This window comes from Scylla paramamosain, chromosome 32, assembly GCF_035594125.1.
Source record: "Scylla paramamosain isolate STU-SP2022 chromosome 32, ASM3559412v1, whole genome shotgun sequence".
In the NCBI taxonomy this organism is placed as follows: Eukaryota; Metazoa; Arthropoda; class Malacostraca; order Decapoda; family Portunidae; genus Scylla; species Scylla paramamosain.
This window is the reverse complement of record NC_087182.1, coordinates 17,386,028-17,398,938: the sequence shown is the minus strand read 5'-3', so window position 1 is coordinate 17,398,938 and position 12,911 is coordinate 17,386,028. Positions and strand designations below refer to the sequence as shown.

At 40.7% G+C, this 12,911-nt stretch overlaps 2 protein-coding genes across 2 annotated transcripts in view; one reads left to right on the top strand and one right to left on the bottom strand.

The window, feature by feature from the left end:
• Positions 1-229: 229 nt before the first annotated feature.
• Positions 230-12,911, top strand: part of LOC135089304 (cubilin-like) — a 47,804-nt gene continuing 35,122 nt past the window's right edge. Inside the window, exons 1-2 of the mRNA XM_063984807.1 lie at positions 230-546; positions 1,575-1,737. Coding sequence (XP_063840877.1) covers positions 1,699-1,737 — 39 coding nt within the window. The 5' untranslated portion in view covers positions 230-546; positions 1,575-1,698. The remainder of the gene's footprint in view (positions 547-1,574; positions 1,738-12,911) is intronic.
• On the bottom strand, positions 2,812-5,416 carry LOC135089307 (uncharacterized). The gene is made up of 2 exons (XM_063984818.1): positions 5,286-5,416; positions 2,812-3,476 (listed from the first exon to the last, which is right to left on the bottom strand). The coding sequence occupies exons 1-2, from the start codon at positions 5,295-5,297 to the stop codon at positions 3,036-3,038; spliced, it is 453 nt and encodes a 150-aa protein (XP_063840888.1). The 5' UTR covers positions 5,298-5,416; the 3' UTR covers positions 2,812-3,035.

The window sequence follows — 12,911 nt, the reverse complement described above, 5'->3', positions numbered from 1 at the left end:
TCTCTCACAGTTGTGCTTTAACTTGTGTTGTGCCCAGCCTTGTGTAGAGGTGTGTGGCACATTGCCTGTGTGGTGTCACTGCCTTGGATATGTGTGGCACCTTATATACCTGTGTGTGGTGCCACTGCCTTATATGCCTGTGTGTGATGTCCTTATATACATAGTATCTTATATACCTGTGTATGGTGCCACTGTCTTGTATATGCAGCATTAAATATTTATTCTGGAAATTTATTTCCTAAATGAAACAAGAGAGGAAGTGGACCAGGAGTAGTTCACCCTTTCCTCTGCCCACCGCACATGTTTGCCTTTTGGTGACACATGGTTGCCCTGGAGTGGCTGGGCCGTGGGGTGAGAATTATGAAATGTCCTGGCCTGATAAGTGACAAGCCATGCCGAATTGTTTAATTTAGGCACATTGTCAAGTGTTTCTAAGGACAATTTGCACAAGAGAACAAGAAGTACATGCAACACATTGGTAGCAACAGTGATGCCACATGCAACACCACTCTCCACACTGCACAGCCATGCCATGCAATCCACAAGGTAAGGTTCAAGAGTGTTTCATTTTGCTGAATCACTTTTTGTTTCTTCCCCATTATATATTTTATGTGATGTATGATTTTTTGAGCTGATGAAAATACATTATTAAAAATTGTAGTATTATGGATCAATCAAGGTACAAAATGTATAGAAGACCACCCCTGAGATGTGCATTTCCTATATTTCTATCCTTCATGCAATATTAGTTAAAACTCATACCAGTGGGATATTGATGTGTAAAGTATTGGTGTGCCAAGCATAGCCACACACAAGGCATGTATGGCCAGTGGTGTATTAAGCATTTGTATGTAAGGACACTGCACAGCCTGTAGTGCTTTCAAGAAGTTATGTGTGGTGAAAAGGTTGTAGACATCTTTCATGGTGATTTGGGCACAACAACCACTCCCATCTTAGCTTTGTAACTCTGCCCTTATGCTAGTGAACTGCTTAAGCTTGTCCCTTCTTATGGAGATCATGTCATGCTTCCCATGACGATTTCAGAAATACTGAAGCTTGATCTGAAGATGGGGTAAATTTTAACTCATGGGAGGTCTTGGCTGGGCTGAGTACAGAATGCTCTTACTGGCAGAACTGAGGCAATGCCACAGACATTAGTACCTTCACATTTGTCAGGCTGCAAGATCATTTTTGGGGCCCTACCTATTATTCCCGGTCACTAAATGGTGTCCTCCCTTCATTCACATAGATCAATTGCATTTCAATTTTCCCTATACTATGAACACATGATTTTCACCATTTTCTATCAGGCCAAATTAGTTTTATATATATATATATATATATATATATATATATATATATATATATATATATATATATATATATATATATATATATATATATATATATATATATATATATATATATATATATATATATATATATATATATATATATATATATATATATATATATATATATATATATATATATATATATATATATATATATATATATATATATATATATATATATATTTTTTACTTACCCAAAAACAATGCTTTACTCAACAGGTAAACGCAAGAGAGAAAGAACTGTGAAGTCCCCTGCAATGAACAATAAATAAAAAATGGGTGGTGGTGATGCTGGTGGTGTCATTATCGCTCAGTGTGTGCAGTGCAGCTTGCAGTGGATCACATGCCTCCCTCCGGCAGCCTCATGGAAGGGCAGCCACGGGTTAGTGTGTCTTGATTGCTTGTATTCATCCCCTTCATGTCACCTGGCTGTCTGATCCCATTACACACACACACACACACACACACACACACGCACACACGTGATTCCTTATTCAAATCGAGTCATCCACACATTACAAAATGTTAATGTTTACGCATCTGCAAAGTTGTCTCGCCTGGAGGTGGCGCAGCACGTTTATGTAACACTTCAGCAGAAGTCCTGAAGATGCTCCCGAGTCCGGTTTTCCTTAGCAACTAGAGTACACTTTTTTTTTCTCTCTCTCTCGTCTCTTTAGACTGGATTGAGGGAGGGAGGGAGGACGCGGGCGGCTGGAATGTGGGAGGCAGAGGGACAAGTATGAAGTGAGAGCTGTGTGGCCTTGAAGAAGCTACAGCATTACGGAAATATAGCGCATCTTCTCGAAGCCCGGAACTAAAGGTGCTGAGGGTATATATATATATATATATATATATATATATATATATATATATATATATATATATATATATATATATATATATATATATATATATATATATATATATATATATTGTGTTAATATTGCCATAGTGACATAAGTCGCGGTCACACTAGTCAGTCACGGTGGGATGAGTGGCATGAGATGGCGTGGCCTCTGTCCACTCCTCAGACTATGCCGGGCTGAGTAACTTTGCTCTGGATCTACGTACATTCTCTTGCCGCTGGCCAGTGGGTGATGCTAACTTTGTGTAGAGTTCATATAAAACATTAATACTATTTTCCTCGAGTAAATGGAAAGATAAATTAAGTATTTAATATTTAACATGAATACAAAACTTTCGTTCGACTCGTGAGGAAAAATAATCTGAATGAGCAGCTGATCGAAAAATCAGTAAGAACATTAGCGGAAAGAAAGAACCAAACAACAGCATGACTGGTCTGCAGTGCCATGGCTGGTCTGGAAGAGGCTTGGTATCATGTGAGGTACTGTGTACTGCCAGCACTGTCTGTGCCCAGTGTGTTCGTGGCCTCAGTGACGCAGCCACTCTTCGCGTCACTCCACTTCACAGAAAGGCTCAAGAAATTATACAGACATTGGTGATTTCATTGTTTAATCAAGGAAAAGTTTCATGAAGACCCTACTCCTTGCTGGAGGAGGGAGGGAGGGATGGAGAGAAGAGCAGGAAGAGGAGGAGGAGGAGGAGGGAGGGAGGAGCTACGTACTCAAATAACAAGAAAAGTCATGTCAAGCAAAAAAAATTGTAGTCATGAGCGATCCGTCCTTAATGCCGTTTTCTTCTCTGTGTTCGTTTTCCTCCTTAGACTGTCTTGATGACGCTGGACCACTGGCTGTAGGGCCACTGGGGGTAGGTGGCGTAGGTGAAGGGGAAGGAGCCGTAGGTGGAGACTGTGGGGTAGGTAGGGTAGGTGGTGGTGCCTGCGATGGGGAGCGTAGGGAGGCCAGAGTAGATGGTAAGGGGGTCAGCCTCGGGTTCGGGCTCGGGGTCAGCGTCTCTCTTGGTCCTCTTGCTCTCAGCCTCAACCTTGATGGCGGGGTTGGCGACCAGAGGGTTGATGAAGGGGTAGGTGTAGGGGAAGTGGGAGTAGGTCAAGGGGAAGGTGGAAGGCATGGTGTAGGTGAGCGGTGAAGTGATCACTTTAGCGTTGTCAACATCAACAGACTTGTAGGTCACGATAGGTGCCTGGGGAAACATGAACTGGGGGCGGGCAGCGGCCACAGCCAGGAGAGCAAGGAACACCTGGAAGAGTGAAGAGGGAACAGTTAGAGTATCACACAAGCAAACCTTTTCCTGCCGCTCAGTGTGCAGGCAACGTAAGAAAATAAGAGAAGCTGCGAAAAGCCGTCAAAACTACACGTGGCAGTAGCATCCACATTCATCCCCACCCATAAACTTGTGTAATCTCCTTTTAAAACTCCCTATTGACTCAGCACTAACAGCCATCACCCCCTATGAGATTCTGAATGTGTTAGTTTCCTACACAAGATTCTTCAGGGAATGGCTTGTTGGGTTATACAGGGAAGGAAGCGATAATTCTAGAGATGACAGAGGAATAGGAGAAATAAAACGAGGTATATGAACTAGAGAAAACAGAATAATGGTTGAAGTCTTAAATCAACCAGCGGAATAAGAGGATATAAAAAAAAATGAGAGAAAACGTAGGCAGGTGAATGGAGTGATGATGGAATAGTGGTAGAGACGGTGAGATGAATAAAGGAAACGAAAATAGATAGTGAAGATAGATTAGTTGTGCTTATATGGAGAGTAACCAGCAATATCAAAGGCTATAGAAAGGAAAGATAAATGAATAACTGAAAATTGAACGGGGTACGAAAGATCAACTGAAGAAAATGGAATAGTTTTAGACGTGGTGAAAGCATTGCGAGGTTTCAGTATGGAAAGAATAACGCACGAAGAACCTATAGCAGGCCAAGAATGTGGCGATACAGGGATTTTAAAAGCATAAACATTACAACCTTTGAATACTGAATTGCATGAAGGACCCTTTGAAAACCAACGATGTGGCAATACGGAAAAAAAAAAAAAAATAAATAAATAAAACATACACATTATATCTTTTGAATACCGGGAAGCATAAGAGTGAAGAACTTTTAAAGAATTAGAATGTTTTAGTACAGAATATAGAATCAAAGTGAAATGGAGGGATAGAATAGCGGTAGCATTGCAGAGGATGGAAGTCACAGAGAAAGATGCAGGGGACAGACAACTGGAGGATAGAAAATGGGGAGTCTGAGTGTGACGAAAGAGACTAAGAGTACGAAGAGCTCAGGAAGACAAGGAGAGAGAGAGAGAGAGAGAGAGAGAGAGAGAGAGAGAGAGAGAGAGAGAGAGAGAGAGAGAGAGAGAGAGAGAGAGAGAGAGAGAGAGAGACGGATTGACTTACTGAAAAATTGACTGATTTGATTCTCCGCAAGACAGAAAAAAAAAAAAAAGGAATAGAAGCACATATACGAGAGTAAGTAAAATACAAAGAGTAAGGAGCGTAATATAGAAGGAGAAAGAAGTGAACAGATAGAGGCATAACATTACAGAGACTGAAAATATCGTGAGAGGCAGAACACTTGGAAAATCATCATGAGAGAGCAGAAAATTTTGAATCTATAGAAGTAGGCTGACAGAACATCAATACGAGACATGAATTAAATACGAAAACTATTAAAAGTTGAAGCAAATTATGAAGAAAAGCTATAAAGATGAATCAAACTGAAAAACTTAAATGGTGGAGTGGGGAAAGAGTATAGTGGTGAGGGTGAAGACGAAGTGGCAGTGAGTGAAGACCTCAAAAATAATATACGAAAATGATTCAAAATTAAAACAGATTAAGAAGAGAAGCTATAGAGAGGAATCATAAAGGTCGTGGAGTGAGGTGCGAGTATTGTACTGGCAGCGGTGAAGACGAAGTGGTAGTTAAGAAATAAAGATACGAAAAGGATTCAAAGCCTAAGCAGTATAAGAATGGAAGATAAGGGGAGTAATTATATTGAAAACTCATGTCCTGGAGTGATTGAGTGAAGGCTTGATACTCACCACAGCCTTCATTGTTGTCTGTAGCAGGTGAACAGGACCCGAAGTGAGGAAGAGAGTGACGCCAGCCCCTTATATACTGAGACCCTCGCTCCTACACGCCCTCCCATTCCTTCCTTCCCTGTCCTCCTGCCTCCCTGCCACTCCCCTCCTTCCCACTGTGATCCTACCCATTCTTCCCCTTGCCCTCCCTTCCCCCTCTGTCACCTCCCCTCACCTACCAGTTCTTCCTTCCCCTGGAAACTGCCCCGCCTTCTGCCCCCTGCCCTTCCTTCCCTTGCCCTTCTATGCCTCACGCCCTCCTGAAGGACTTAAATCTTCGTCACTCCTACAAACTTACTCAAATGATTATAATACACTAGAATGTGGAATGATAAAGTGATTGGACAGGAACACGTGAGGAGTTTTGTTTTAGTTAGTGTCGAAGGAGTTACCGGGAATTTGTGTTTGAAGAGACTACCTACGAGTATTCTAGATATAATTTACATGCTGTTCATTTATTCATTTATTTATTTATTTTATGTAGGAGGGACACTGGCTAAGGACAACAAAAATCCAATAAAAAAAAACCCGACTCCCAGAAAAGGGTCCAAAGCGATAGTCAATAATTGAAGGGTAAGTGTCTTGAAACCTCCCTCTTGTTTGAGAGGCGATGGGGAAATGTACTGGAGGAAGAGTAGACGTGGATTTGTAGATGTGTTTTGAGTATTGTGATAAGAGAGGACTATACGTCAGAAAGAATTAGGGATTATGAACTTATACGAGTCTGATTATATTGAAGGAAACAATGTGGATTAGAAGTATCCTTTCGAGTACCTATCATAGAAACACTTTCAAGACACTTAACAATGCAATTTCAGACTGTCTTCTTAAGGAACCGGTATCTTCAGTGGGCCTTTTCTCTTCCCAGATTTGTTACCCTTGCCCAGAGCCCCTCTCATGTATAAAAGAAAAGGTAATAATTATAAGTGAGAAAGTGAGAAAGTAAGAAAGTATTAGAGACAATGTACATTACTCACCAAAACAGAAAATGGTGAGAAATGACGGTGTGGTGTGTGTGTGTGTGTGTGTGTGTGTGTGTTTAAAGTTTACCAAGTTTATATGGACTGCAGTTGCTTTCTATTTGTGTAAAAGCTGTTTTAATTACACTCCTATACCTATTTATATTGTGTCGTACTTGTAAGCTGTGGTCAGTATATCTATCTACCTATCTATGTATCTATCTACTTGTGTGTGTGTGTGTGTGTGTGTTACGCTGATAAAATACACACCCAATAGGCTTCAATAATATACTTTACACTCGGTTCATTTCCACACGCCCTCTGTACCCAACAACCTTGATGCCACAGCCAGCTTCGCCCTGTAAATAGGCGGCGCGTTATGTCTCTTGTGCATCTCAAAGGCGGGAAAGCAATAAGTATTCACGCACTCCACTCCGCGAGCTTCACCCCAATGTTATGTTCTTCTTGGTGTTTTTTTTTTTTTTTTTTTCTCTTTACTCATCTTTGTTTTTATAATTCTTCGTTTTTTTTATTGTTTTTCACATTTACCATCTTTATTCTTGTATTTTTCTTCGTCTTTACTGTTATTGTTCATCTTTTACTGTCCTTCTTTATTTTTCTTCATCGTCTTTTTTATTCTTCGTCTTTATTCTTTATTAGTGTTTTTTTTCTCTCTTTTCTCTCCTTACTTGTTTTTTATTCTTGTTTTTTTTCACATTTACCATCTTTATTGTTTTCTATCTTTCTTCGTCTTCACTGTTATTGTTCATCTTTGCTGTCGTTTATTTTTCTTCATCGTCTTTACTGCTCTTCGTCTTTATTCTTCTTTACTATCTCTCTTCGTCTCTACAGTCACATTTCGCTTCTACTATTTTATGTTTTTCCTTTATGTATTAGGTCATGCACATAACCTTATCATAAACATCTTCATTGGGGCCCAAATGTCTGTTGCTGCTTGTATCTCCCTTGTGTTCCTTTATGATACTTTTATGTTCCTTTGTTTATAATGGGAGATAAATTGCACTAACTTGCCATTCGCGGGAAAAATAAATTTGAATAACTGGTTTCCTCAAATACATAGTAATTTTTTTAATAACTATGAGTGATATATTTCTGACCCTCCAGAGAGAGAGAGGGGGGGGGGGGCGGTTTACATAGGAGGACAAATAGATAGATAAAAGACAGACAGATACATAGATAAAATAGACACATAACTATTTCAAAATTTAGACATCAGATCATCTCATCCATCATTCCTGCAGTTTCCAAGACACTCGTTGCTGGCTCAGATATCAGTCATCGAGAACGAGAGGGGAAAAAACACATCTTGACAAAAAAGTCGTCTATTCAGTTAAGAGTAGCGAGGTGTTAGCCTTGAAGATGCTACCAAGACCGCTGCTCCTCACTCCCACTCAGCAACAACAAGATTTTGACCGTTTCCTCTTGCGGGGTTGGATGGGTTGATGGCCTGAAGAATGGAGGGAAGGAGTTCTCTCTCTCTCTCTCTCTCTCTCTCTCTCTCTCTCTCTCTCTCTCTCTCTCTCTCTCTCTCTCTCTCTCTCTCTTGGAAATAAATTAATTTGAACCAGTCTAGTCAACCACATTTTTCATATAGAGGTGGTGTGACTTGATCAGAGAGAGAGAGAGAGAGAGAGAGAGAGAGGGTGGGAAGCGGTTAAAGAAATATATCCTTTTCATTATTATCGACCGTATTAAATGAATGTTCCATAACGAAAAGTACTATAATTTTCTAAGTATTTTTCGTAAAGTGACGAGTAAGCTTTAATTGTAATACGTATGGGCTTGGTAGTTTAATTAATAATTTACTTTTGTTACTACCGGGGAAATCTTCATCCTCCTCTTCCCCCTTCTTCTCCTCCCCTTCCTCTTCTTTCTCCTTCCTTAGTACACTGAAAATCCTCCTCATCGCAGTTATTCCCTCTTCCATCTTCACGCCTTTGTTCTTATTCTAGTCCTCCTCCTCCTCCTCCTCCTCCTCCTCCTCCTCCTCAAAGTTGACCTAGAAAAGACCTTGGAGTCACAATAAGTATTTCAAACCACCTCACAAACAAGGATTTCACATGAATGCAAACTATTTAATTCCTAGCACACCTAACCGAAAACTGAGGATACAAAACTCAAAGGAAATAACACTTCTTTGATCTTATTTATTCCCTTATTTGATCACTTTTTTCCCAGTGGCCTTGTAGTGCATAGCTGGAGGAGGTTCCGTGCGCCTGTTGCTTACCACGAGTTCCCAAAGGCGTGGTGAGTGTGTGCTAAGAGTTGTATGTGCCGAGCGCGTACCCTCCCGGATTTTGAATGGGTGGTGACGCAGCTCTTCGCCCGTGGCTCGTATTTTGAAACGCTTTGTTCTCTCGTCAGGAATGTTTGCAAAAGCCACGTGAACATTATTGGTCGGGTTCTCTAAGCTGTGTGCGTTCTTCTATCCTCTTTCTCTCTCTCTCTCTCTCTCTGAAGAAGAAAAAGAAGAAGAATTAAGTTTTCAGTGCGACACGAGACAATTAACAACACCAGAAGTAATGCGTGAAATATTTATAAGCATCTACATGGAAGGAAGGGATGAAAAATAATAGATCTTGCAATTTCTACCCAGTTTAAAGATCGGAGGTTGTTGTAGAAGAAATAAAGATGTCTCAGAGTGATTAGTAATGAAGGAAAGATGTGCGAAATAGCAGTCAAAGGGATTAGTAAAAATTATAATGGATTTAGTTATGGATTTAATGAGAATCAGAACTATTTAAAAGAAAGACACATGACGATTGACTGATTTTTTCTCTCTTTGTTAATGACACAAGAATCATTAACAATAGTAATGAAGTTAGTGTGAAGTTAGCTCACTCACTCCCAACGGTGCCTATTACAAGTCGAGTTAAGAGCCGAAATGTTTGAGAGTATAAGGTTCTTCTTGTGGATATGTAATGTACCGCACCATGTTATTGTACCTCCATTTATTGTACACTTAGCAACCCTGTATCTTCAGTCTGGCTGGTGCTTCCAAGGCAGTCACGCGCTCAGGTCTGCTACGGCATTATTTGTTTGTTCCTGGCCTTAATATAGAAACCACAGTCTGTACGTGTTTCTATAAAGAACCTACAACTTCCTGGCTGTCCTGTACCGAGAGCTACCCCACATTATACTTCTGTCCATTAGTTTACCGAAAGCCACAACACGGGTCTTTATCTTAACCCCACCTTCCCGTCATGGCTGAGTGTTGCAGCATCAGGCGCGACTAATAAGGACCATCATTATCCTCAAGCACTTCTGGCCGCACCTCGACTTTCAAAAGGGCTCTAGTTGAAGTGACACGGGTTTTTAAAGGTGTGTTTTCTGGATTATGTGATAAATTAACGAGATTTCTACATTATCAACAGGAAAAACACTCTTGAGAACCTGGCTGGTCATCTCTGTGAAAAGTCATAGTTGAATGTTGAATGAATGCTGAGGCGCCATTAGACATCACGACGCCAAACACACCCGTGCCACGTTAAATGAAGTGCTGGTATTGGTGTTACTTCATGGCCTGACATTCGACACAACAAAGACAGCGCATTCTTCAGCGTATTATTCTGGTTCGGGTAATTCAATGGACGCGTGTATTTGTTATTGGGAACTCATAGTTAAGAGGCAATTTAGCTTCCCTCTCTCTCTCTCTCTCTCTCTCTCTCTCTCTCTCTCTCTCTCTCTCTCTCTCTCTCTCTCTCGAACCAACCATCTATCAATATCCGTCTATCTATCTATCTATCTATGTCTCTAATTATTTATTTATCTATCTATCTGTCTATTTATCTATCTGTCTGTCTATCTATCTATCTATCTATCTATCTATCTATCTATCTATCTATCTATCTATCTAATTATCTATCTGTCTGTCTATCTGTCCGTCCATCTTTCCCTCCAACAGGTCCTCGCCCACAGCCACGCCGGTTAGTGCAGTGCAGTGGGCGACGTGTTGACGTAATCACAGTTTAACGCTCCATTACATGCTGGTCTGCTTGCCCTATCATTATACCCTGCTTCGCCTCGCAAGTCCGGAGGTGTATGTTAGTCCTGGAGCAAGTTAACTTTTCCACTGTTGCAGCGACGCTATATGACCTCTTTGTTGTGACAGATTAACCCCTTCACTGCTATGGTCATCTTAATATCTAGAACACTGTAGATTAATGTTTGCTTGGTACATGAAAAATAAAAAAATAAAACAGAGAATTTGAGGTTATTTTTGTCTTTTCCATGTTGGAGAAAACAATTTAAGAGACTGCGACATAAAATAGATAGATAATGATTTTGAGGTAAATGATCGAACAGTGAAAGGGTTAAATCAATCAGTAATACTTGAAAGGTGAAAGGTATACGGCATTACTACTATTACTAATACTACTACCACTACTACTACTATCACCACCACCACCACCACCACCACCATGACTATATCCCTCCATCTTCCTCTTCTCAAAATCGACAATTGCATAGGTCCTGGTCAGAAGTCAGTCAACACTTCACACACATTTCAATTACCTTAACACACTCCCTCAGTATTAACGCCTTTCATCTCCTGACAGCCTCCTTACAAAAACTTGACAACCGGTAGACTATAAGTGGGTCAGAGGGTTTGAAATTGACAGGAAGCACAAAACACAGTGGAGGTGAATGGGAAAGATCGCTACCAAAACACAAGAAGATGGTTATTCGTATTCCTAAAACATACGGACGTGTTATTGCTACTATTCTTAAAGGCGTCAGGTTGAAGTTATTAGAATCTTCAAGGGCAGTTTAACAAGAATTCTCAACATCTCGGCGTTTTATTGCTGCGGTTTTTGAATGGCTGAAGTCGAAGTTACTAGCATTTTTAAGTGTTTTGTCATAATTCTAATGGTAGTTTAATAGGAATTCTTGTACGTTTCGGCGTCTCAAGTCGAAGTTATGTAATTTTCCTTGATTTCTTGTGAGTTTAACTAGAATTCGTATTCCAAAACTTCTTAAAGGGGTCAAGTTGAAGTTACTGGATTTTTCAATGAATTCTTCAGTTTCTAGTGAGAGTTTAACAAGGATACCCAGAAATAAACCCAAAACAATAAAAGCCGAACCGAATATCTTTTAGCTAGAGGTCAGGTGAAGGTGAGGAGGACCGCCAGGTGTTGCTCAGGTGGGCGGGGCGGGGCAGGGCTGGGCAGGGCAGGTTAGGGCGAGATTCTGTTGGCCTTGAAGTGGGCTGTTACACCCTCAGGGACAGGGGAGTGACCTGATATGAGCCCCGCCCCTCCCGGCCGTGTCCCTCCCCGTCTTGTCCTGCCTTGCCCCGTGCGAACTCCTGTCGTAACCCAAGAAACACTGAGAGATGAGACACGGAAGAAGGAAGAACAGGAGGCAAGTGTGAAAGAAAGAGAAATGAAGGGGGAAGTAAGAAAGTAGAGCAAGAGTATAAACATGAGAGGTGGTATCATTCCACTTTATTCTGTTCTATTCATTTGTATTCATTCATATCCTCCCTGTGATCTTTCCTTATCTTACTGTATTCATTCACGTCTCTAAAACCTATCCTTTTATCATCATCTTATCCTAACACCTATTGTTTGAAATATACTGCCTATTCCCACCTATCACCCCCATCCATAGATGAAGATTAGGCGGATTTATGGATGGGGATGATAGGTGAAAATAGGTAGGTATATTTCATACGGGGACTGCCACGTGTAGGGCTGATGGCTTCTTGCAGCTTCCCTTATTTCTTATGTTCTATGTTATGTATTCTACTGTCCTATCATGTGGTCTTATTCTATCCTATCCTATCCTATTCATTTGTATCATCTCTGCTATCTGTCCGTCTTATCCTATCCTATTTTATCCGAGACCTATTCTACATTATGTCCTATTGTACTCCTACGTATCTTTGTGGCCTGTGTGCCCTATCCTATGCCATCCTATCCTGTCAGTCATACATACCCACCCGGGCATCAATTCCTGGCTAGCAGTACATACCAGACGTAATGGTGCCTTGGGTGTTACGTAAACCGTGTTCGCTTCGAGTTTTTAATGTTATAGTGTGCATCTGACGTTATCTTCCTCCTCTTCTTCTTTTACTTCTCTTCCTCCTGGCATTCCTCCTTCATCCTTCATTCTCTTCCCGTGGGCAGTGGTAGACGACTAATCTGGGTGATTTAGGGAGGTGCACGGTCATTTCTCCTCCTCCACTTCATTATCATCCTCCTTCTTTTATTCCTTTTTTTTTTTTTCTTATTCTTCACCGTTGTCTTCTTCTGCTGCTCCTATTCTTTTTCGCTCTCTTTGTCCTTCTCTTCATCCTCCTCCTCATCCTTTTTTTTTTCCTTCTTATTCCTCTTCAGCTTTTTCTCCTGCTCCTCCTCTTCGTTCTTGTTTTCCTTCCTCGCCTTGTCCTTCTCCTCCTCTTCATCCTGTTTCTTTCTCTATACTCGTATGTGCTCATATTTTTTTTTTCCCGCCATGGGTTTTGGGTTTTGTATTTCTTAATTTCTTTATTTATTTGCGTGTATTTATTTTTAATCTGTGTATGATTTTTGTTTTGTTTTGTTGTGTACACCAGTCGATGTTTATGTATTCCTTATTGTTGAGATGTGTTTGTTTGCTTTTC